Source organism: Pelodiscus sinensis, chromosome 1, assembly GCF_052426305.1.
Source record: "Pelodiscus sinensis isolate ZL-2025 chromosome 1, ASM5242630v1, whole genome shotgun sequence".
In the NCBI taxonomy this organism is placed as follows: Eukaryota; Metazoa; Chordata; order Testudines; family Trionychidae; genus Pelodiscus; species Pelodiscus sinensis.
The window spans coordinates 192,380,290-192,406,786 of NC_143052.1; the positions used below are offsets into that span (position 1 = coordinate 192,380,290).

The 26,497-nt window shown below is 40.3% G+C and overlaps 1 protein-coding gene across 4 annotated transcripts in view; it reads right to left on the reverse strand.

Annotated features, from left to right (window-relative positions):
• Positions 1-26,497, reverse strand: part of ERG (ETS transcription factor ERG) — a 217,829-nt gene that overhangs the window by 134,458 nt on the left and 56,874 nt on the right. For all 4 annotated transcript variants that reach the window (XM_014575429.4, XM_014575421.4, XM_014575424.4 and 1 more), the window contains exon 2: positions 14,050-14,137. In XM_014575429.4, coding sequence (XP_014430915.1) covers positions 14,050-14,088 — 39 coding nt within the window. In that variant the 5' untranslated portion in view covers positions 14,089-14,137. The remainder of the gene's footprint in view (positions 1-14,049; positions 14,138-26,497) is intronic.

Below are 26,497 nucleotides of genomic sequence, written 5' to 3' on the forward strand. Positions count from 1 at the left end.
CTCCCCCACCACAAACCCTTGCCCTAAGCCCTTCCTCATGCCCAAATTCTGACTCCTGCACCCCCACTCACACTTTCAGCCCCCTGCCCTGAGCTCCCAACACCATCCAACACCTGACTCTCATATCCTCACATACCCCTACGCTGAACCTCCCATATCTCCAAACCCCTTCCCCAATTCCTGCAATCCCCACACAACCCCAGGCCCCATTATTTACCACTTTGCATTTTCACCTGCAAACTTTATCTTTGATGATTATTTTCTTCCATAAAATCATGGAATTACAAAATCATATACATTATACATTATATATGTTCCTAAGATCCATGTATAAAATGCAAAGTCCATTGACAGAAATCAGTTTTGAAATTTGCACACACGAAGATTTCATGCTCATCCAGCTAAGGGAAAGAAATACACTATGGCTGTGTCTACACTGGCATGAATTTCCGGAACTGCTTAAAACGGAATACTATTCCGTTTGCAGTTTTTCCGGAAAAAGAGCGTCTACATTGGCAGGCTGCTTTTCCGGAAAAGCCCTTTTTCCGGAAAAGCGTCTGTGGCCAATGTAGACACGCTTTTCCGGAAAAGAGCCCCGATCGCCATTTTCGCGATCGGGGCTTTTTTCCGGAAAAGACTACTGGGCTGTCTACACTGGCCCTTTTCCGGAACAGTGTTCCGGAATAAGGACTTATGCCCGAGCAGGAGCAGAATAGTTTTTCCGGAATAGCGGCTGATTTTGTACAGTAGAGCGTCATTGCTTTTCCGGAAATTCAAGGGCCAGTGTAGACAGCTCACAGCTTATTCCGGAAAAGCGGCTGATTTTCCGGAATAAGTGGCCCAGTGTAGACACAGCCCATGTGATTTATCTAACCAGGGACAAACTACACAACTGGAGCTAAGCAAATACTTTCTTTATTTTGAAATGTTTATGTTTTTTCCTCAATGAAACAAAGATACAAATAGAAATAAAAAGAATAAAACATTTCCAGTGTTTGACATTTTTAAACAAATCATTTCAATGTTTCTGACATGTTTATATTCAGTGTGTTTAGGTGTTTTTTAACTTGGAACTATTAGTTGAATTTGACCCAACTCTATGAAAGTTTCTGTGCCCTGAGATAATGCATTATTTTTAGCAAATTTCACTAAAAAAAATAATCACCTCACACTAAACACAACACAAATTTCAAATACTAAACATTATATACTTGGAATGAACTGTTCACAGTTAAGAAAGAAATTCAAGAATGCTATTCTCAGCTCACAAATATTGTACAAACAGAAAAAGAAGCTAAATTCACCAGATGTTATAATTTCTTTAGATTTATACAAAAGAATTATTTGTAAAGCTCTAGGTGCCCCATCATACATTGCCAGCAAAACACAAAACTCCACTTGCCCCCACAAGTGTGATACCCCTAAAAAGCCATCTCATCAGCAATCCACTCTGCATTATTCTGTCAGCTCTAGTCTTTATAGAACATGATTCATTTATTCCATGCCTACTAATGGGATTCCATATAGTTTTGTTGCATGACTGTTAACTTGTATTATAACCTTCTTAACGTCACTAGTTCTTCAAACAGATATACCTATTGAAGTGGATTTTTTCCCTTCTGCTTTTATTTTAAAAGAAGACATGGTGGAAGGTTTTTTAAAACGTTTATAGGGGGTAGCTGCTGGCAACTTAATAGGAGGGCTTATTTCTGTATCAATTGGCAATAGCACCATTATATAATTCATGTTAAAGCATGAGGCAGGACAACCAGTCTAATAGATGAATATGAATCCAGTCAAATGGATAAATATTACTGTGTATCAATTTTAGTTCTTAAAGATTTTTATACAAAGTAAAATGGGGCACCATTGCCATAAGTTACAAAGACAAACTCAATCATACTGTCAAAATAACACAAAACTCCCTATCTCCTGCAGAGCTAACCCTCATCAAAGCCCAACCTTCAAAACAGCCCATGTAATAGATGTTCCTTGCAGTGTGCCTTGAAGGCCATCAGACAAGGGTGATTTCAGATCAGGGCAATTTTGTATCAGGAGGAAGACTGTAGCAGAGCTGAAAGCCCCTCAGAAACAATGATCCCCCATGGGACCCCCACTCTATTTTGAATTAATGGGGACTCATCTCTTCTGATTGTAACTAGGTGAGACGGTGGGTGGTCTCTCAAAAATAAAGGTTTCAAATCATCACGAGGTACAACATCAGATTTCTGCCTCAGTTCAGGACTTGCACTTATTTTGAAAGGTTGTTTATAAATGCTTCCTTCTCAGAGAGGAATCTAGAGATAACTATGTACTTCCAAGTTCTCCTACTACACATATTTAAGTTCTTCCCAATTAGAAGACTCCGGTCAAGTGAGGAATGCTTATTCATTTTAGTTCCACTTCTGTACTTGCCTGAAATCTTACACATTTTGGCATCTATTTTTTACTCCATATTTAAAATTAAGGCACTTATTCGATGCTATTGGTAAAATTACTCCCATTTTCATTTTAAGTAATTAGCAAGTTAAAAATCAGTCTTGGGGTTAAACATTTAATTATATAATTGCTTCTATTGTCAGCACTTATTTTGTGTATAATAATTATGTAATCAATTAAAGTATATTTTCCTCAGAGTTAATGATGTCTGCAGAGAAGCATCATATTCTGCTATTTGATTGGCTAGAAGGTTGTAAGACAGTTAAGGGAGAGAATTTTAAAAGTGTAACTAGTGTTCTGATGCTGTAAATGCAAATTAAGCTGTTTACTGACAAAAGTTCACTTCTCTGTTTAGTTTCTCCAATTAAATTTAATTGCTCTGCACTTGAAGCCTGATCTTATTTTTCCCTTGACCTTGATTGATTTTGGATCAGCCCCTTACAGCATGTTGGCACAGAAACAGGGAGGTGCATAGATGCTAGATTTGCTGGGGCTTGAGTGCTAACAAAAAGTAATGTGGGTGCACTCCATTGCATGGCAGCTGCTCAAGTATGTACCCAGGGAGTTGGGTGGGATTGCTGTTGGGAGACTAGCCCAAGCTACTGCAAGTGTTGCTGCAGCCACAGCTATTTTTTAGTGTAATAGCCAGAGCACAGTTAGTGCATGTATCTACCCATGCTGGAAGTTACATCTCTCAGCTGCTATTGTAGATATAGCCTTAGTGCATTCCCTTCTAATCAGGTCTCTGTTTAGATCCCATTTTTCTTCCATTGTGCGCATGATGTCAGTGCTTTGTGCTTTTGAGAGTAAAGACTTTTACACTTTGTAATGATAGACGAGCTCCTGAACAACGACCGCTGACTTGAGCAATTTTATTGATTTCAAAACAGCCATGAGCCTGAGTAAAGTCTATTCATGTGAGCATAGGTTTAGAGGACCAGGTCCCTAATGTGAATTAAGAGAATGGCTATCTTCAGGGACCAATAGTATCTCCTGTATCTAAATGTTCCCTGTTGGAGAGTTGTAAGATACCTATGCATGCAGATCTGTTTATTAGCTCTTGATTAAAACAAATATACTACATCATAGTCTTTATAAGTAAGATCCCTAGTATTAAGGGTTTTAAACTGAGCACTGAATTCAGAAGTTATGTTAAATTTTTAGAGGGCATTATTCGCATCTATTTCCTTTATCAGAATACTGATTCCTGATAGAAAATTTATACCCAAGATAAGGGTATGGTGAAACAAAAATTCTGTTAGTTCATCATGCAATAATCTTAACATGTATTTCATTGAGCAACAACATCTCACTTAAAATAATATTTTTACTGAATTTGAAATAGCAGATTTCAATCTCTCACAAAACCTTACTGTTATGAGGGCAGGTGCTAATGACTACTATTAAATCTGTCTATAATCCAAAGACAATAACACACCTTGTTAAAGTCAATAGGAAAAATAATTGAGCCTCCTTTATGTAGTAAAGATAACTGGAAACAACAGAGGGACTGCCCAAGGCAAATGACAGCACAGAACTAAACTAAGGGGTTTGTGAAGTTGCAAATGAAGGGGTAAGACTTAGATTCACCTTAAGTACCCACATCTAATGCTTAGGTGCCAAACACATTCTCAAAAACACTGCTAAGCTTCTGTTAATCCTGTAGATGCCTGAGTTTCTGCCAGTAGCCATGTGCAAAGCTGCCTAAATCCTGAAGCCAGCCCACATCTATAAAGCTGCTTGGAGCCCTAATGCAGTGGCATTTCAGACTAGACATTCCACTGCCTAGGTTGCCCACAGGGCCCCACCCAGCCTTAATTATGGCATTTGCAAACTTTTGATTGCTTGACTTTGTAACCATAATATTTTTTAACTTATGTGTGTGTGATTTCTTACATTTGTAGAGAAGCAAACTTAAAAAAACAACAACAGAATTTCTGTCATGTGGATCCATACTGATATCCACATGGGTCATCAGCAGGGTTGAACCTTAGATTGAAAGCAAATCCCTTGTCATGTGAGCTAATGCTGTTACTGAAAACTGTAGCCGGTTGTCATCCTCTGTGTGGCTATGCATTAGAAGAGGATGAGACACACAGTTTGTCTGGAATGGTATATTGACAGGTTAGTTACATGTAAATAACTAACATGTAAGATACCTCCTTCTGAGGTACAGTAGAGGGATAATGTTCCAGACTTTACCATCACCAGACTAGGAGTCACATGAATGAACCAAATTATGAACCACTGTCAATATTGTACTTCACCCACATTCACTATTAAACATGGCAATATCTCTTCCTTTTATGAGCACTCCGAATAAACCATCAATATCATTCAAACATTTGAAGAAAAAAATCAGTTTATGAACAATAAAGGCACAACAACTGTGATCTGGTTAGCAGCATTAGAAAGAGAGTTAGAAGATTTAAAACTGACTCATTATACCACTAGTAAAAATAGCACAAAAAATAGAAACATTGTTTCCAAGATAAACATTAATGTTTGCATAAAAGGCTAACTGTAAGCTCTCACACAAGACTTTTCCATGTGTGATGCCCATTAACTTATCATTAGTCCCTACATTCAGGAATAATGTATTAATAATTGGCAGGAGCAATTATTTTATATTATATTGAGCTGAAGGTAGCAAATTATTGCCTGTGATAACTGTACACTACATCTCACTAAAATCCTTCATGGAACTCCTATTCAACTTAGGTTAAGTCTTCCTACCAGGTTTCAAAGTTTGGATTAATTTTCAAAATGTTCTGATTTCTTCTGAAAAATTCTCTTTGCTTTCATTGTAATAGTAGAGCACGGCTTTCAAAGGTATAACTCCAATGCCATGGATACAGTGTGCCAAAGTTTCTTCCCAGTTACACCTATAAAACCAGTGTGGTTGCACAAATGTATGCCTGCAGAATGTGGCTCATGATATAGAATGTTTCTTCACAAGTCTCCAAAAAAAGCGACACCATTGACCTACAAGATGAAGCATTACATTTCTCTTCAGCTTCTGAAATGTAAAAACACAGAGTAAAATCAACATGTCTCTACTACTCTGTAACTTTTCAGATATCAGGTGTAGGATTCACTGACAATGACGACTCTGCACATCACAGCTCAAAAGTCCCCAGAACAAAACATCAAAAATAAACGTCTCCCCAAAGAGATTTATCCCTCTATTCTTGTTTTGTCATCCACCAAAAAATATATATATATTTTTTGAACCACATAGACATACATGGGCCAAACCTTCAGCTGATGTAAGTCAACCTTGCTCTGACTTCAGTGGCTCTGAACCCATTTACATCATATGGGATCTATCTCAATAAATTGAGTAACTCCATTATTACATATCTGTAACTTCTGTCCTCAGAAAATCAAGGAAGGGATCCAAATTAGAGGATACTGCAGGAAAGAGAGAACTTAACTATCTTTCTTGAAATATGACTCCAAAAATTCTTCCACAACATTTAAACATGTTGAATGGATCATATCCAGGCAAACAGAAAAACACCAGACATTTACAGGCCAAGTTTCTGAAAACAGAATTTGGCTTTTAAAAATATAACTTTTAATTATTGGTGTTTTATAAGTATGTTCCTTTAAAAATACACCATGTTCATCTGAAGTAGCATTTGAATGATGTGTAGCTATGATTACTGTTACAAGTATTTGTTTTTAATGAATAGTAGAGCAAAATAGTCAAGTAAAAACCTATTTAAATGGCAATTAAACTTGCCCTTGCAAAGAAGTAAGTTGAGCTCTGACCTTTCTGAAAACATTCATAACCTCTCTTTTGGATATGAATAGATATACTGTTAAGTTAAAAATCTTGTTAAAAAAAAACCTTACTTGGCTCCTTGTTTAGCTTCTCCGCCCTTAAGTGCTAAACTGTGTGCTATCCACTTATCCTGAAGGAAAAACAAGCACACCAAAAGCAAAGACTCTGCTTCCTAGGGGGAAAAAAAGGAATTCCATGTTTTCATTGATCACCCTCCATATACAGCAAATACTAATAGTGTCTTTTCTGGATTTGACCCTTAACACATATGGCACAAAGGAACTTTTGGTTGAGTGTGAACCCTTCTGTGTCAGGCTTGAGCATTGGCACTCCAGCTCCATAATTAGAAACAGGCCAAGGGAGCTGGAAACCAGAGCCAACAGTCAGAACCACCATCAGGAATGAGAGCCAAAGATCAGAGCTAGACTCAGGATCAGGATAGGAGCAACGGCTGGTGAAGGACCAGAGCAAGACAAGAGGTAATGCAGGACAAGAACAAACACAATCACAGATGTCAAACAAACCATTAAGCAGTCATCAATTGCTGAGCTTAAAAGCAGGCCTGCTGGTTCCCTTCAACTAATGAGAGGAGGGCTGGACAATCAGACTATCCTACCCACCCAGCTAAAATCATTAAACTGCCTGAAGGCTGCACTGCTAGTCTTCAGACTCAGCTGAAGATGCTCAATCCTAATATTCTGCTAATCCCAAAGCACATCTTTATTATGTGGCACCAGGGACAAAATCATTTTTATATCATATTTTGGATCTAATTCTTTACAGACCCAGCTTAAAACAGTACTCCTCTGCCAGGAATAAAACATAAAGGAAATCTGTGATATTTCCAACCATATTGGATGTCATCATCTTTTTAGCACACAATCCTCCTACAGTAAAACTATTTTGGAAGAGTCAGAGCATTCAAACTTTGTCATAAACACTTGAACATGGTACCTCAAGACATTGGGCAAATCAAAAACTCTACAAATAACTGTCCAACATGAATGTCTTTGTATTAATTGAAGCTTTTTGAATCATAAAAATTGTTATATCTCATTTTAAATCAAATACACATCTGTACTGTTTATTGCTCGTGTGACTAGTTTAAGCACTACTTATTTGCTAGTAACAACACTGTCTAAATGACAAACTAAGGACCCAGTTATGTTAGGAACGTGATTCATTTTACACATATGAGTTTTGTCCCATTGACTGTAATGGGACTGTTTACATGCACAGAGCTTAAGCACAGGTATAATTGTTTGCAGGATCAGGGCCAAACATTTCAAGTCATTCATCCTCTCTGTGTGCTCTAAGATAGAACTGAATATTTTCATAGTACATGGTCCACATAAATTATTCTTCTCTTTTCCTTCCTGACAAATGATTTTGAATGAAAACACAAAATTGCGATTTAGGGGCAACTGCACTTTGAAAATGAACAGGAAAATAATGAAAAATGAAAATTATAAATGCTTCAGTCAGGCTGTATAATTTTAAATCTTAACATTCATAAGAAGTGGGTATAAAATGCACAATCTGGATCCAGACTAAGATTCAGATTTAAAACACTCCCAAAGTTTGATGGTATTTGGGTTTTGGGGCCAGGCACTCCTCAGTTCTCTTTGTAAAGCACAATAATCATGGAAGCATAGAATTTCAATACTGGAAAGGACCTCAACACATCATCTAATCCAGTCCCCTCCACTCATAGCATGACTAAGTATTATCTAGACCATTTCTGATAAGTGTTTGTCTAACTGCTCTTAAAAAAATCTCTAATGATGGGGATTCCACAATCTTCCTAGGCAATTTATTCCAGGGGTTAACCACCCTGACAAGAAGTTTATGCTAATGTCAAATCTAAACCTCCCATGTTGCAATTTAAACCCATCACTTCTTGTCCTGTCCTCCAAGATTAAGAAGAACAGATTTTTTCCCCTTCTCCTTGTATCAACCTTTTAAGTACTTGAAAGCTGTTGTCATGTCCCCCTTGTCTTTTCCAGACTACACAAACCCAGTTTTTTTCAAATTTTCCCTCATGGGTTGTTTTTTAAACCTTCAGTCACTTCTTTTGTTCTTTGCACGTTCTCCAATTTCTGCATATTTTTCCTAAAATGTGGGAGCTCAGAACCAGACAGAAAGCTACAACTGAGGCTGTATCAGCACTGAGTAGAGTGGAAGAATACTACTCATGTCTTGATTATAAGTATCTTGCTAATACATCCTAGAATGATGTTTGCTTTTCTTGGAACACTGCTGCAAGTTTGACTCATATTTAGCTTATGATCCATTATGACCTCCACATCCCTTTCTGCAGTACTCCTTCCTAGGCAGACATTTCCCATTTTGTATATGTTCAATTGATTGTTCTTTCCTAGATGGAGTATTTCGCATTTGTCCTTACCAAATTTCATCCTATTTACTTCAAACTATTTCTCCATTTCATCCAGATTATTTTGAATTTTAATCCTATCCTCCAAAACACTTGCAACTATGGATGTGAAATCCCATTTAATTGGTTAACCGGTTAAATTTTGCGTTTTATCAGTTAACCAATAAAAGGGGATGAGTGGGAATGCTACTGTGGCTGGGCTGGAGCATCCCCACACACACATACACAAGCAGTGGCTGTTCCAATCTGGCCAGAGTAGTACCTCTGCCTGTGGTGTACCAGGGCCTGTCACAGGCTGGGGCTGCTGTGGCTGGACTGAAGCAACTCTGTCCGTGGTGGGCCCTGCGGGGCTAGAGCAGTCCTCTGCCCATAGCAGATAGAGAGCTGCTCCAGCCCCACATCCCTGCTCGCACCCTCTCCCAGCTTGGTATCATCCACAAACTTTATAACTCTCTATGGCATTATCTAAATCATTGATAAAGATATTAAAAAGAATCAGGATCAATCCCTTGAGAACCCCACTTGATATGACCTTCCAGCTTCATTGTGAACCACTGATAATGACTCTCTGGGAACAGTTTTCCAACCAGTTATTCACCCACCTTGTAGTAGTGATGGGGGACTTCAACTATCCAGACATATGTTGGGAAACTAACACAGCGGGGCAAGGCTATCCAATAAGTTTCTGGACTGCATTGGAGACAACTTTCTGTTTCAGAAGGTTGAAAAAGCTACCAGAGGAGAAGCTGTTCTGGATTTGATTTTAACAAATAGGGAGGAACTAGTTGAGTACTTGAAAGTGGAAGACAGTATGAGGGACAGTGATCATGAAATAATAGAGTTCATGATCTTAAGGAAAGGTAGAAGGGAGACCAGCACAATTGAGGTAATGGATTTCAGGAAGGCAGATTTTGATAAGCTCAGAGAACTTGTAGGTAAGGTCCCATGGGAAGCAAGACTGAAGGGAAAAACAACTGAGGAGAGTTGGAAGTATTTCAAAGGGACGTTGTTAAGGGCCCAAAAGCAAACAATTCCGCTGTGTAGGAAAGATAGAAAATATGACAAAAGACCAGCTTGGCTTAACAAGGAGATCTTGCATGATCTCAAAATAAAAAAGGAGTCCTATAAAAAATGGAAACTAGGACAAATAACAAAGGATGAATCTAGGCAAGCAACACGGGAATGCAGGGGCAAGATTAGAAAGGCAAAGGCACAAAATGAGATCAAACTAGGTACAGGCATAAAGGGAAAAAAGAAGACCTTTTATAAATACATTAGAAGCAAGAGGAAGACCAAGGACAGGGTAGGCCCACTGCTCAGTGAGGAGGGAGAAGCAGTAACAGGAAACTTGGAAATGGCGGAGATGCTCAATGACTTCTTTGTTTCGGTCTTCACCGAGAAGTCTGGAGGTGTGCCTAACGTAGTGAATACAAGCAGAGAGAGGGTAAGTTTAGAAGATAGGATACACAAAGAACAAGTTAAAAATCACTTAGGAAAGTTAGATGTCAGCAAGTCACCAGGTCCTGATGAAATGCATCCCAGGATACTCAAGGAGCTGATAGAGGAGGTATCTGAGCCTTTTGCTATGATCTTTGAAAAATCATGGAAGACAGGGGAGATTCCAGAAGACTGGAAAAGGGCAAATATTGTGCCCATCTATAAAAAGGGGAATAAGAACAACCCAGGAAACTACAGACCGGTCAGTTTAACGTCTGTCCCAGGGAAGATAATGGAGCAGGTAATTAAGGAAATCATATGCAAACACTTGGAAGGTAATAAAGTGATAGGGAATAGCCAGCATGGGTTTGTGAAGAACAAGTCATGCCAAACTAATCTGATAGCTTTCTTTGATAGGATAACGAGTCTTGTGGATAAGGGAGAAGCGGTGGATGTCATATACCTAGACTTTAGTAAGGCATTTGATACGGTCTCGCATGATATTCTTATTGATAAACTAGGCAAATATAACTTAGATAGGGCCACGATAAGGTTGGTGCATAATTGGCTGGATAACCGTAGTCAGAGAGTTGTTGTTAACGGTGCTAAATCCTGCTGGATAACAAGTGGAGTTCCGCAAGGGTCTGTTTTGGGACCCGTACTGTTCAATATCTTCATCAATGATGTAGATATTGGGGTAGAGAGTACGCTTATTAAGTTTGCAGATGATACCAAACTGGGTGGGGTTGCAACTTCTTTGGAGGATAGGGACATAATTCAAAATGACCTTAGCAAGTTAGAGAAATGGTCAGAGGTAAACAGGATGAAGTTTAATAAAGAGAAATGCAAAGTGCTCCACTTAGGAAGGAACAATCAGTTCCATACATACAAGATGGGAAGCGACTATCTAGGAAGGAGCATGGCGGAAAGGGATATAGGGGTCATAGTGGACCACAAGTTGAATATGAGTCAACAGTGTGATGCTGTTGCAAAAAAAGCAAATATGATTCTAGGTTGTATCAACAGGTGTGTTGTAAGCAAAACTCGTGAAGTCATTCTGCCGCTCTACTCTGCACTAGTTAGGCCTCAGCTGGAGTACTGTGTCCAGTTCTGGGCGCCACATTTCAAGAAAGATGTGGAGAAATTGGAAAGGGTACAGAGAAGAGCGACAAGAATGATTAAAGGTCTAGAGAACATGACCTATGAAGCCAGGCTTCATGAACTGGGCTTGTTTAGTTTGGAAAAAAGAAGATTAAGGGGGGACATGATAGCAGTTTTCAAATATCTAAAAGGGTGTCACAAAGAGGAAGGAGAAAATTTGTTCCTCTTGGTTTCTGAGGACAGGACAAGGAGTAATGGGCTTAAAGCGCAGCAAGGGAGGTTTAGATTGGACATTAGGAAAAAATTCCTAACTGTCAGGGTGGTCAAATATTGGAATAAATTGCCAAGGGAGGTGGTGGAATCTCCCTCTCTGGAGATATTTAAGAACAGGTTAGATAGACATCTGTCAGGGATGGTGTAGACGGAGCTTGGTCCTGCCTTGAGGGCGGGGGGCTGGACTCGATGACCTCTCGAGGTCCCTTCCTGTCCTATGATTCTATGATTCTATGATCTACAAATATTCAAAAAGGTCAAACATATTCACATTTAGTAAGGTAAAGTAATAGTTACAACTAAACAATGTCATATGAATTACTAAACTGATACCAAATTACTGTAGTGTCCTGAAAAAAAAAAGAGCTATAAAGAAATATTAGTCCAATTATTTCATTTTCCTGGCAACACATAATTGTTCTCGGTGACATATTTTAGGTAATTCATCTAGTTCACTGCTAAAGTCTTAATCAATGGATCATCCCCTAATTCTTTTTGGCGAATATGTTTATACAAAAGTAATTTACAATATTAATGTGCTGGATCTGAAGTTTATTTGTCTAGTACTGATTTCATTCACATGATAAGCACATGAATTGGCTAAAACACTTGCCCAAATTTTAATATATAACCAATTTCTGCATATTTTGCTGCTACAAACAGACTCTACTTCTTATTCTTATAAGTAAACAGTTTGCTTGCTCAGCAGTACTATGTTGACAGAATAACTCATAAGTCTTCTGTGTCTGTAGTAAGTGTTTTTTGGAACACAGTTGGATATGGACATATCTCAGGCCTGGTTCAAATTTAGTTTATAAAAAGCCTAGTAACTACTGCTGGAAGATGCAGGACCTATCCTTGTGTTTTTATACACTTAGGAAAAATGGTTGATTGCTATTGCCAGCCTGTCAGAAGCATTCATTATTAGACTTGCCACAAAAGTCACACACAAATATTACCCCACCGCACCTCCCACCTTTTTGAAATTCAATTCCCACTGTGAAAAAAACTGCTTCTCATGCCATTTTTGGCAAAATATGTGAAAGTCAGTTCTTTTTGGTGTTATCTTTGGCTCTAAAAATACCAACACTCTGCAAAAATATGTTTGGTGCCTTAAAACATTTGAATTGTTACTATTTTCATATCAGCATATTATGCACATTAATATTTTATGGCTCATATTCCTTAAAAACATCTCAACGTAAGAAAACCATGAAAAGTTCCTTTTCCCATAGCCCGTTTGTCATTCTTGTCTTTCTTATAGGAAAAATTAGCAATTTCTATTGATATTAGTTATACGTTTTTGTTTCAACTTACAATTCAATAAAAATGTATTTCAGAAGTGTAGCTCTTCTATATTGTGGCTGCTGACTAGGATTTTTCAATTGATTGAATAGGAACGACACAAAAGATAAAAACAACTAACAGAACTATAGGAATATGACTAAGCAATAGGAGAAATTGAATCAAATACTGCAAAACCCAATGCTAAGATACAAATTAAAACCCAGATAATTTTAATACTCAAAACTAGAGCTCAACAGAAACATTTGATTTCATTTAAAATATGCTCAGCACCAAATTACATAATCAACCTATTTCTCTTACTGCAGAGATTTTATTTATCAAGTGATATCTTTAAACAGCTGGAGCAATGCTAACCTAAACCACAGAGTCCTGAAGTACTGGTTTTAAATAAATATCAGTAGGCTTTTGACTCTGGTGCAGATTCATTTCTTTAGTAGACAATGACAGTTCCAGCAGTGTTCTTTAGGAGGCAAATCTGTCATTTCTTCAACAGTTATAAAACTCTTCCCAAACAAGGCCTTTAAAATATTATAATATGCAGAAATACAGTATTCTCAAAATCAATGCTACCTTGTTGGGTTCAAGTAATGAAGTACTTCATATGTTCTATTTCCAGAACTGTAGTGTTCTTAATAATACAGCAGTTGGCTACATTTGTAAATCTACTTATATAAATATTATCTGTTCTGTGACAGAAAGGTAAGAAAATGCTTCAGGTTATAATATGATGCACACAGTAGAGCTCAAAAAATACTACCATTTTCAAGATGTAGAAAAGCAATGTTGCAGTGTAGGCTACCTCCTACTCCCACTGAAGTGAGTGGCCAAACTCCCTTTGATTTATATACAACTAAGAACCAACTCGGTTTTATGTGTTTTGGTTTGCTTTGTTTTCTACATTATGTGCAGTTTCCTGCTGCCATAAAGTCAATGGTAGTGTTACCATTTACTTCAACGGAACAGTGTGAGCTGTGAGAGCTTTGTATTTTCCAGGTGGTTCCAGTTATTGAACATCATGAATTTTAAGCCAAAAAAGCATAGTTCTATAATCCACAGAGACTTATCTCCTTATCCTCAAAATTCTGTGTGATAGGACCAACTGAAGTCTATTTCAGTCTCTGGAACACATACCAAAAAAAAAAGTTAATATTGTGAATGATTTGACAACACGCAAATATAAAAGAATGAAAAAGCCAATACAGTAAACAGATAGAATTTAGAGTCACATAGAAGGTGTGTAATATGAACCTACACTTCTTAACATTTTTTTGAACATTTAAAGACTTACAGTCAACAGAAAACGTACCTTGATATGAGCTGCTGGATCTGGGACAGTCTGAATCATGTCCTTTAACAGGCCAATGTGTTTACCAGAAGTTCAAACCCCAAGGCAGCTGCACAACCAACAAAACAAAATCACATAAGTGCCTGTATGCTTATATTTATTTTCAGTAAGACTCCATTTTCTTTTCTAAAGAAGTAACATTTTCCCTATAGCAAATACAGCTGATGCTGTAAGTCATTGCTTTTTTTTTTCTATAGCCACCACTAAGGTTAATCTCTTAAAAGAGAAAGCAATATCAGAGCTTGAACCCATGTTTCTTACTTAGGAAAATTCTCTCTTGAACTTAATGAATAAGAACTGCAGGACTGGGCTCTAACTGTAAAGAGACTGGTACTTTTAATATGAGGCAGAATTGCTCGAGAAATTTATTTTTCCCCTGTTAGATGCAATAGAATTCGGGCAGGTCTTCAGCTGATGTAAATAAGCATCGCTTCAGTAGAGCTAAGCCCATCTACAAAAGCTGAGGCTCTGGCTCATAATGTAGTTCCATTGCATTTTAAAACACAGAACTTTTAAAATTCCTAATAGATGATTGATTAGCATTAATGAGATAATGCTTTTAAGTAATGTTGCATCTAAAATAACATATTGATCAACAAGAATATTAGTTATGTGTTAAGAGTCATGGTTTGTAGTCAGAAAACTAGAAAATAAAAGGCAAAAATGTAGTTTTAAGTTTAATTTAAAGCAAAAGGTACCTAATTTTTCCCTATTTTCCCTTTAAAAACTGGAAAATCTGCCATTTCTTATTTAGCTCCAGGTGAGCCACCACTGCTCTATTTACCTGCACCTTGGCAGGTACTGGTGCTTGCAGCTCCCACGGGCATAGATCACCACTCCCAGTCAACGAGAGCTGAAGGAAGCAGCGCAGACCGGGACACCACTTTTCAGAGATCCCATTGGCTAGTAATGGCAATCCTCAACCAACAGGAGCTGCAAGTGCCTGTACCTGCAGAGGCACATGTAAATACAGCAGTCGCCACCCACCAGGAGAATTAACCCTGGTGAATCAAATCTGGCCTGCAAGCCAGTATTTACTCTCTACTGCTTTAGATTCTTGAACTTTTTTTTTGTCTTTTAAAGTGACAAGATGATATTATTGTTGCTAATACTGTTCTTACAATTGTGATAATTTGGACCCTGAGTTTCTATTTACTTGTAATGGCCAAAGGCTGATACCTTGACTCATAGTGCCACGCTCCAATGGGACCACTTGTGGAATAAGATATTATTCATTATGGTTAAAAGTATCAAACTTTGGCCCTTAATGAATTTTCTCTGTACTGGCCCAAAGCAGTCAACCTTACTTCCATTTAAATCAGTGGGAATTAGGTTAGTAAACTTTAAGACCTAATTCAAAAATCCTGATACAAGCAAAATTCCCAGGTAGGTGAACCATTGGTGCAATTTCCCCAGCTAGCTATAAAAGATCATATGCGTTGTTACAGTGATTTGAAGTGTTGGTACAAATAATGCAAAATGATGTTCAATTTAAAAAAATAAAGTTAATTATTGAAAAAATGAACCTAAATCCTTTTTCAGCAGCAAAACCCTTTTCAAATATCAGCAACATTATCCAATGTGTTTTACAGAATGAAAATTATGAGATCTCAAAATGTCATATATTAAATACTAGCATTGTATAAACTGGAAAATACTACATTAAAAGTAAGATCCCAGAAAACTGCATTGAGTGGTGCTTGCTGCATTCTGTGAGATTTTCTTTCAGTTCTTCTGTCATTGTGTTCATCATTTTGCATCAGTTGGGAAAATGTGAAAAATTATCAAAAAAATTCAGAGTTTTGCTGTGTCAGTGAATATTTTTGTAAGCCAAAAACAATGAAGGTTGTCAGACATACAAATATATATTATTCCCCCACCCTATTTTTGGCATGTTTCATTTGGGTTTTAGGAAGCTAGCTAGTTTTAATCAAGTACTGTGAATTGCTAACAAAGATAAGACCAGAAAACATCTGTAGTCCTCTTCCTGCAAGGAACTTTGCTCTTGGGAGGTGCAATTCCTAGTTAAGTCAATTGGATATTTGGGTGTTCTGCACCTTGCAGAACTAGAATAATAGTGAATGAAGCTAATGGGAGATATAGAGCAGCATAGACAGGGAGTATACATGATAAATAGCTGAACAACTTATTAGGCTGTAAACTTGCCTATTCAGGTACCCAGTTAGAATACCGTGTCATGGATCTGACCAGAGAGGATATGTGTTAATTTTGCAGGTTTTACTGGAGAGAGCCTGTTTAAAAGTTTTGCCCAGCTTGCCCACCTCCTTTACTATCTATGCAGAAAATGCTGCCCAAATTTAGTTCATAAAATAAGATCTGGGGCCAATTTTTCAGAGGTATTTAGGTGCCTAAATATGCAGATGGTTGCTTCATGAGTTTTTAAAAAGTTAAACCTAACTTTGAATTAAATAGGAATTAATCACTTAGGCCCCTTGTAAATCCCACTTTTATGCACCTATTTGCATCTTTAGACTCCTAAATATTTATAAAAATTTGGCTGCTTGAAAAGAATTTAAATTTCTCAGTTCACTAATTTACCTGTTATTAATATACGAGGGCTTCATACTACATAGGAAAACAGGCATCAATTTAGTACAGGTTGAACTTCTCAAGTTCAGCACCCTCGGAACCTGACTGGTGCCAAACTAGAGAATTTGCCAGACCCCAGGTGTCAATACTGTCTAGCAGCATTACCAATACTTCCACCTCTTACTGAGGTCTTAGAAGACATTTAGAGGTAAATTAGAGCTAAATAACAGCACAGAACACTGAGAGCCATGACAGGTGGCTGCAAACAAACTCTATGGGACCATTGGAACCTTGGCAACACCTATGATAAGTGGACATCCTGCTATCTAAAATCATGCAAGACCATGGATGGTATGGGACCAGAGTGCCAGACTAGAGAAGTTCAACCTAGACTTTTAGAACAAGATCACCAGACTTCTTGGACTATCTCTACACTAAAAACCCGCAGCTAGCCTTTGTCAGCTGACTCCAGCTCACAGTTACATTTTTAACCACATTTTTGCATTTCTAATCTATATTACAGATCTTACAGTGGCACAGCTGTACCACTGCAGCTGTGATGCTGTAAAGGTTCCTAGAGTGCCACTCTATGCCAGCGAGAGAGAGCTCTCCCACCAGCAAAATTAAGTCATGCCTATAAGTGGCCATAACTATGTTGGTGGGAGAGACTCCTGTTGACATAGCACTGTCCACACTGGCATTTTTGTCAGTGAAACTTCTTCCAGCTGCAAGCAAGGCATTCATTTTCACACCCCTGACCAACAAAAAAAAATTCACTGACAAAAATGCAGATGTAGACACCGCCTCTGTTGGCCAGAGACACCTGTCCCTCGCCTTCTTTCTAGGCTGCACATTTCCCAGTCTGCACTGTGATAATCCCAGACAGACAGACTGCCTAAAAGGCCAGCATCTGCACTTTGCTTTCTCTCCAGTCGCTATGCCAAGCATATTGCCTGATTAATCCTAAAGGAGTTAAGGTAACCAGATGGGTCAATTAACTTATTAGGCTGTAAACTGGGGGCTATTTAGATAAATAGGAGAGCCCTAAGTAAGGGAAGGTCACTTGTGCAGGAACAGTAGGGGTTTCTATAAAAACAGGAAGCTGGTAGCAGAAAAGAGACTTCAGTCACACTGCCTGGGACAAGGAAGAGAAAGGGATTTGTACTCAAGAGGAAGCATTTGTCAGACCTAGGGAAATAGCGGTTTGGCTGAAAAGGGAAGAGAGTAGAAGTCTGGAACAGACAAGGTATGAAGGAGTCCAGACGAGTGACAGGGAGGTTTGTGCTCATATAGACCCTGGGTACTAGATATAGGATTTTGGGGCTGGAAACCAGAATAGAGGGGCTGGGTTCCCCTAACAGCCACTGAACGAGAGGCACAATCTGGGCAGTGAACTTGTGTGCTATATGTGTCCATTTCTTCTGGCAATAGAGGGTATGTCTACATTGCATTCCTCCTTCGAGAGAGTAATGCAAATGCAGACAAATGAAATAGCAAATGAAGCAAAATGAAATTTGCATAATCGCGGCTGGCCGCTTTTCCAGAATAGTGTATTTCGAGAAAAAAGCGGGGTTATTTTGAAAAGAAACCCTTCTTTCAAAATAACCCTTAAGCCTCATTTTTTAAACCCCGTTTTTTTCTCAAAATACGCTATTTTGGAAAAACGGCCAGCTGCGATTATGCAAATTTCATTTTGCTTCATTTGCAATTTCATTTGTATGCATTTGCTTTCCTCTCTCAAAGGAGGAATGCAATGTAGACATACCCTATGGGAGTTGCTCAGCCAGGACACTTAAGGAACCTGGGGTGGTGTGGAACACCTTGAGATTCGGGACTTGGCTAGAGAGCTTAGCCATCAAGATAAGTTGTGGCAGCTCCTGAGGACCAAGAAAGGCACCACAGAGTGAAACATCATGCTGAGGAATTGCAAGAAAAGGGTGTTAGGCTGTCCAAGCTAATCTCCAAACACGGCTAGCAGGAGATGTTCTGACAGTGATTAGAAGCTCTCATGACACCCTTAGTTATTTTATCACATAGCACTGAGCAAGCGTTATCACATTAAGAATAAAGGTATTACCAAGAAAACATGTTAAAAACAAAAAACTACATGCTTGCTAAAAAGCTTGCCATCTCAACTTCATGCTGGGCTTGGTATAGATCAGTCCTTGAAAAGCCACCAGTGCACCCAAAAGATGTTTAAATTTAATTCAATAAAGTTCTCCCCAGGACATGGCAGGAAATTACCATATCTGTCACAATACAGTCTTAATTCTAACATAGATAACCATCGACAGCTTCATCAAGCCAGTAATGGTGCCCTTTCGATCCCATGCTACGGAAAACACAACTTAATATTTCTGTCTAAGTAAATCATTGCCTAAAAACCCTTCATTATATTTTGTTTGGCTCCCAAACAAAACCCTTATTTAAATCAGGTCATGCCCACCTTTATTGGTTGAATACTGTATAGACGTTTCAGTACTAACTTACTGAAGCAGAGGGTATTTGTTGTCAGAATTCCCTCCATCCCCGAGTTTTATGCACATCATGTTTGTACATCCCAATCTGCCAAAGGGCCTGGCTTAATCCATATATTTTGCACTGCAGCCTTTGCTAAGCAAGTCTTTAGTTTAAAGGCCTGCTGATCCCAAATGATGCTGAACACACCCAGATGTTGCTTAGTATCTTGCAGTGTTAAACTTCAAAGGCTGAATTCAGGAAAGTACAGGCAGTCCCCGAGTTACGCGGATACGACTTACGTCGGATCCGCAGTTATGAACAGGGCCCTCTCCCTTGTCTCCAGCAGACCAGGGAGAGGAAGCAAAGTGGCAGAGCACGCGGGCAGCGGACAGCCCAGACGAGTCTGGGCTGTCCGCTGCCCGCGTGTTCCGCCGCTTTGCTCTGCTTTGCTCCCCGTCCCCCTGGTCTGCAGACCAGAAGGACGGGGAGCAAAGCTGCAAAACACGCGGGCAGCAGACAGCCCAGACGCACGTCTGGGCTGTCTGCTGCCCGCGTGTTCCGCCGCTTTGCTCCCCGTCCTTCTGGTCTGCACACCAGGGGGACGGGGAGCAAAGCAGAGCAAAGCCGCGGAGTCTGAGGGCAGCAGGACAGCCACGGCGCGTCTGGGCTGTCCCGCTGCCCCCGTGCTCCGCGGCTTTGCTCCAGACGCCTGTGGTACAGCAGCTGGGGCGCTGCTGGTTGGTCCTGTAGCGCCGCTCTGGGCGCTACTGGACCAACCCGGTAGCACCCCAGCTGCTCTGCCCCAGGTGTCCTGATTCAGCCACTGCTGGTCAGTTTCAGCAGCGGCTGAATCAGGACGCCTGGGGCAGAGCAGCTTGGGTGCTGCTGGGTTGGTCCAGTAGCACCGAGGAGCGGCAGCGCTACTGGACCCACCCAGCAGCACCCCAGCTGCTCTGCCCCAGGCATCCCCAAGTCAGCCGCTGCTGAAACTGACCAGTGGCTGACTACAGGAAGCCTCTGCCCCAGGCTTCCTGGAATCAGCTGCTGATCAGTTTCAGCAGCAGCTGACTTGAGGATGCCTGGGGTTCTTAAGTTAAATCTGTATGTAAGTCAGAACTGGCATCCAGATTCAGCCTCTGTTGAAACTGATCAGTTTCAGCAGCGGCTGAATCTGGACGCCAGTTCCGACTTACATACAGATTCAACTTAAGAACAAACCTACAGTCCCTATCTTGTACGTAACCCGGGGACTGCCTGTATCTCTGTTGAGAAAACACATAAACATGTGCCTAACTTTCAGCATGTATTTAAATCCCAAGTTAATGTGACTTAAGGACATACTTTAAAATAAATATATGATTATGTGTTTTCCTGAATCAGGGCCTCAGTGTTAAGTAGTAGCATATTTTAGTTCTTTACATTAACTTTACTTCTGCAAAATTCTTATAGTTCTCAGGTGTCCTTAGTTTATACAATTTCATTCACTTTGCTTTACAAGCATATGCAGAACATAACAAAGGAGCATTTGCTCATTAGATACTAATGAAGGGGGACTAATTTCACACTGAATTTCATTTGAACCCCAATGAGAAAATAAAAATAAAAATATGATACAGGATGCAACCAACCAAAGCTGGATAACCAAAGCTGGATATACATTTTTATAGTCATGTTCCCTACCAATAGAATGTAAATTGCTTATTTGAAGACAGATATAAACAACAGAGTCTACTGCCCTTTGCATTCATATTTGCAAATCCAACTGGAATACCTTAAAGTTATACACATACATCAAAGAGCACTGGAAATATGAACAGATGTGATTCAATTGTTTTTTTCCCCTTTTTATAGTAATAGCAAAAGAATCAGACTATTTAATGTACACAATGATAGACTCTTAAGCCTGCTCTATACTAGACCAGGAAGGTTGGCTTAAAGTACGCAACTTTAGCTATGCAAATGTGTAGCTGGGATCGGCTTACCTTAAACCAAGCCTTGACAGTGTGCACACAGTGGGAGGCTGACAGGGGCAAATGTTCCCTCACAAAAGGAGGAGTACCAGATGCCAGCGAGGGCTGCCCCTAGCATTTGATTTACGAGTCTGCTAAACCAAATGCTAAAAGATAGAACTCTGGAGTGTCGACCTTGCACTAAGTATAGACATGCCTTCAGTTATTTGGCCAAGTCTCCCCACTACTCTAGAGGGTCTACTGACCTACTTTTACATTAGTAGATGTTTCTCCTATGTGGTCTTTCCCTTCATGGTGACAGCATGAATTATTTTTTCATAATCTGGCACTTTATGCTTACCTAGATACTAAAACACAGTAAGACAGGGTGTCCTGACATCCAGTTTAACTGATGAACCCACATTTAGATCCAAATTCCACTCTGAACAACATCTACTGAAACTCAAAGCAGACTTTGTCCCTTAGCATAATTCAGAATTAGAGCTTGTCAGGGTATGTTGTTGTCAATGCAAAGCATACAGTTATACCAGGGGTGAATTTGGCCCAAAATATCTTATCTGAAAAATGTATAAAATACAGTTTCTAGCTTATTGCAGCTGTATTCTTAATTAACCATAAGGGAATCCTCTGTGTATGAAAAATGACCTATTAAATTCCATGGGCAGATTCTCAGCTGATATAAATTGATATAGCTCCATTGACAGCAATGATCACATTAAAGCAACACCCCAAAAAGCCATTATAGAGAGATGGTGGGATTTTAGTCAAATGCCCCCTCCTCATTGATAATTACATTCTGGTAATGGTAACAGCCTCTACAAAAGGGCATAGTCAAACAGCAGTACAAATTTACACTTTATAAATATGTAAGTACGAGATAGTATAAAAGCTATGAATGGTAGACAGCCATGAAAATTTTACTTAAACACATAGATGTATGTAATGTGTTGAATAATATGATGTGGTATTGTACAAAGGTTTTATTAGCATTAGGGTTTGGGATAATTACTATTATTCACAAAGGTGAATCTAGGAGTGAGTTATACAAATCATCCCAAATGAGTGCCAGTAAAGCTTTTAAACCCTACAACGTCATCAGATAGCCTACACATGCCATATATTTTACAGGAATCTATTTTATCATGGGCACAACCCATTTCTTCAGATTCATGGTGCAAGGGGTCCAGAGGAAGAAGTGGGTGTCCACAAAAGCTCATGAAACTATCTACATTTTTTGTTAGTCTCTAAGGGTACGTCTAAACTACATGGCTCCGTCGACGGAGCCATGTAGATTTGTTGTTTTGGCAAAGGTAAATGAAGCCGCGATTTAAATGATCGCGGCTTCATTTACATTTACATGGCTGCCGCGCTGAGCCGACAAACAGCTGATCAGCTGTTTGTCCACTCAGCGCGCTAGTCTGGACGCTCCCCTGCCGACATCAAAGCCCTTTGTTGGCAGCCCTGTTATTCCTCGTGGGATGAGATTTACCGGGGCTGCCGACAAAGGGCTTTGATGTCGGCAGGGGAGCGTCCAGACTAGCGCACTGAGCGGACAAACAGCTGATCAGCTGTTTGTCGGCTCAGCGCGGCAGCCATGTAAATGTAAATGAAGCCGCGATCATTTAAATCGCGGCTTCATTTACCTTTGCCTATATGTCTAATCTACATGCCTCTGACGGCAGAGGCATGTAGTCTAGACACAGCCTAGAGGTATGTCTACACTTGCACCCTACTTCAAACTAGGGATGCAAATGTAGGCATTCAAAATAGTCAATGAAACAGGGATTTAAATATCCTGCGCTTCATTAGCATGATCTTGCCGGTGTGTTGCTCCGATCAACAGCTGTTTCGAAAGTGAAAGTGCGCATCGGGACGTGTTAGTTCGAACCAAACCCCATGGTTCGAACTAACATTACTCCTCAAAAAATGACTATTTCGAATGCCTACATTTGCATTCCTAGTTCAAAGTAGGGTGCAAGTGTAGATATACCCTACGGTGCAACAGGACCATTAGTTGTTTTTTAAGTTTTGTCAGTTAGGGTATGTCTACACTACCCCCCTAGTTCGAACTAGGGGGGGTAATGTAGTCATACGGAGTTGCAAATGAAGCCCAGGATTTGAATTTCCCGGGCTTCATTTGCATAAAGCCGGCCGGCGCCATTTTTAAATGCCGGCTAGGTCGGACCCCGTGCCACGCGGTTACACGTGGCACGGACTAGCTAGTTCGGATTAGGCTTCAAATCCCGGGCTTCATTTGCAACTCCGTATGACTACATTACCCCCCCTCGTTCGAACTAGGGGGGTAGTGTAGACATACCCTTACAGACTAACATGGCTATCCCTCTGAGATGAACAAAATGATATAATACATTTTTGGAATCAAAGAAAGAAAGAAAGAAAGAAAGAAAGAAAGAAAGAAAGAAAGAAAGAAAGAAAGAAAGAAAGAAAGAAAGAAAGAAAGAAAGAAAGAAAGAAAGAAAGAAAGAAAGAAAGAAAGAAAGAAAGAAAGAAAATATCTGTTCTATACAGACTAATGTTCCAGAGAAAGAAACAATTGTTGTGGATGCCAGTGAGCGAATGAGAATGTGCTTTTTCCATGTAGGCTTGTGAGATACTGCTCCAGAATTGAAAAGTAACTACTCTGTACCTCGGAAGAATATTTTGCAAAAAGAAAAATCCTCACATGACACAATTTGTGACAGTTTATAGTACAGGGGTGGACAATAATTTTTGATGGGGGGCTACTCCAAGAATTTAGAAAGTGGTGGAGGGCCGCACTTTTCCATGATATTAATGGAGTAAGTGTGGGGTCTGGGATGGAGAATGGATGCAGAAGGGAGCTTGGGATAAGGGATCGGGGTGCGGGAGGGAGTGTGGGGTCTGGGAGGGAGTTTGGATGAAGGAGGCGGTTGTGACCTGGGGCACTGGACTGGGGTGCAGGAGTTTGGGTTGTGGCCTAGGACAGGAAGGGCTGTGACCTGTGGTGCAGGGTTTGGGTTGTGACCTAAAGATGAGGACTGGGGTGCAGAGGTTTGGAATGTGACCTAGGGCAGGGGATTGGGGTACAGAAGAGGTTGCAGAGGTTTGGGTTGTCACCTATGGCACGGGATCAGGGTGCAGGGTGCAGGAATGTGGGTTGTGACATAGGACATGAGGGGATTGTGATCTGGGGCAGGGTATTGGGATGCCAGATCTGGGAGGGGATTATGGGTGCAGGAAGCAGGCAGAGGGTTTGGGTACATGGAGTAGGGGGGCAGAGGGCTGGGGAAGGGAGAGGCTGAGGTGCCAAAGGCAGGCTCTGGGCAGGAGATTTACCTGGATGACTCCCAGCCAGCAGCCTAGCACATTTCTCAGCCTGCCTGCCTCACCCCTGCACAGGCTGCAGGGCTATGTCCATGTGTGAATAACTATGGGCCAGAGTGCAGGGGGCATGGTGCTTCACGTGCTGCCTGTTTGAATAACAGGCAGCTCCCTTTGTGATTATGCTGGGGGCAGGGTTAGTGCCTGAAGCCGTCCCCTTCCCCTCCGGGCTCACAGTTTTAAAAGAGAAAGAAGTCCAGCAGCTGCTTTTCTGAGCAGTATGCAGGTGGGGTGAGGCAAGCAGGGAGCCTGCTTAGGACTCCTCATTATGTCTACGGGCCGGATCCAGTGGCTTGATGGGGCTGCATGTGGCCCACGGGCTGTATGTTGACCCAGGCCTGTTACAGTATCTACTTGAGCCTGTTACAGTATCTACTTGAGAAAATCCCAGAACCGAAATCGTAGGGGTATTAATAAATCGGAATTCATAAGTCAGGAATAGTTCGGGCAGACTCAGCCAATGCACCGCCTACAAATATCCCTGCTCTACTAGTCCACTGGGCTTTCTTGAATAGTAGAGGCAGAGCTCCACACTGAGTTATATAACATTGGCAAGGATTTTCTGTTTACTTTGTGGTTGAAATTTTTGTTTCTTATGTTGCAATCCCTGCCCTCTAGAAACCTCAGGAATAAAGCCATGCAGAGGAAATATGCTGGATGAAATATTTTAATTGCACAGGCAGCTGCTTCATTCACACCAGTGGTTTTCGACCTGTGGCCCATGGACCTCTAGGGTTACATTGACTGTATCTAAGATTTCTAAGGGATCTGCACCTCCATTTGAAATATTTTAGGAGTCTGCAAATGAAAAACTGATACATACCATCAATTCACACTATTCAAGTGGAATTCAACTCTGTAAATGAAGGGTATGAGTGAAACAACAAAAACAGAACCAGAGGGCCAAATTCAGAAGTGATTTATAAATCCGATCACCTTACAATCTCCCACAGTCAGATAGATAACCTTACATCCACTCAACTACCCTGTGAGGAAATACAAATTGATTTAATTTAACCTTCCCTCAGTTCCTCAGAATGTAAGTTACAACAATATATACTGATTTTCATAGCAGTAATTGAGGAAGTAGAACAGGAATGGGAAGGCGTGTCTAATACAACCTAATGAAACACCTGAGGATTTTGTCCAGAAATTTTACTAAATTCCATTTTTGAAAATATATTAAACTAGCCAATTAGCCCGTCATAAGACGGATTTTCAGGTCTCTCCTCCACGTCAGTCTTCTCTCCTGAGCCTCCGGTCTCTCACTCCATCTCTCTCTCTCTCCTCCTCCTACTGCTTCCCTCCCTCTCTCTCTCTCTCTCTCAGCTCTCCTCTGCCTCCTGCCTCTCTCTCTGTCTCTCTCTTTCTCTTCTCCTCCACCTCCTGCCTCTCACTCGGGGGACTGCAGACCCCAAATGGCCATTTGGGCTCCACACTCCCCGTGCTGCATGGGGAGCGTGGAGCCCAAACGGTTGCTTGCCCCACTTGCTCCCACACAGTGGCCTGGCTGAGCAGTGCAGAAGTCAGCCGAGCACCACAGCAGGAGGCGAAGGGGGGCGGGGCAGTGATGTTTACAGCCAGGGGTCCCCAGAGGGAACAGCCAGCATTTCAGGCAACAGCACCCCCCAGAGGGAACAGCCAGCATTTCGGTGTTACAGACTCAGAGACACTGGGCTACTATATATATGACTAGCAGATTGACTCAACATTGCTTGGGTCTATAATTCAAATGATTTTTTAAAACTAAAGGAAAAATACACATGCTTTATATAAATGATTGCATTTTTCAAAAATATAGTGTTATTTTTATAAAGTTAATTTTTCTGTTGGATTTCTTTTAAAAGAGTTTGTTAAAATTTGTCCATTTATTTTCTAATACATTTTAAAATTGTAATTCCATCAAGTATATTTTTTCTTCATCCCTATAAACTCTTCTCTTTTAAATGGTTTAAGAAAAAAAGGGCTATAGTCAATTTGGTTTCCAATAACATTGTCTTCTGGTTTTCAAATTGTAAGCATTGATTTAGCAGTGCCAAAACAGAGCACTGCTGCAAATTTCTCCATTT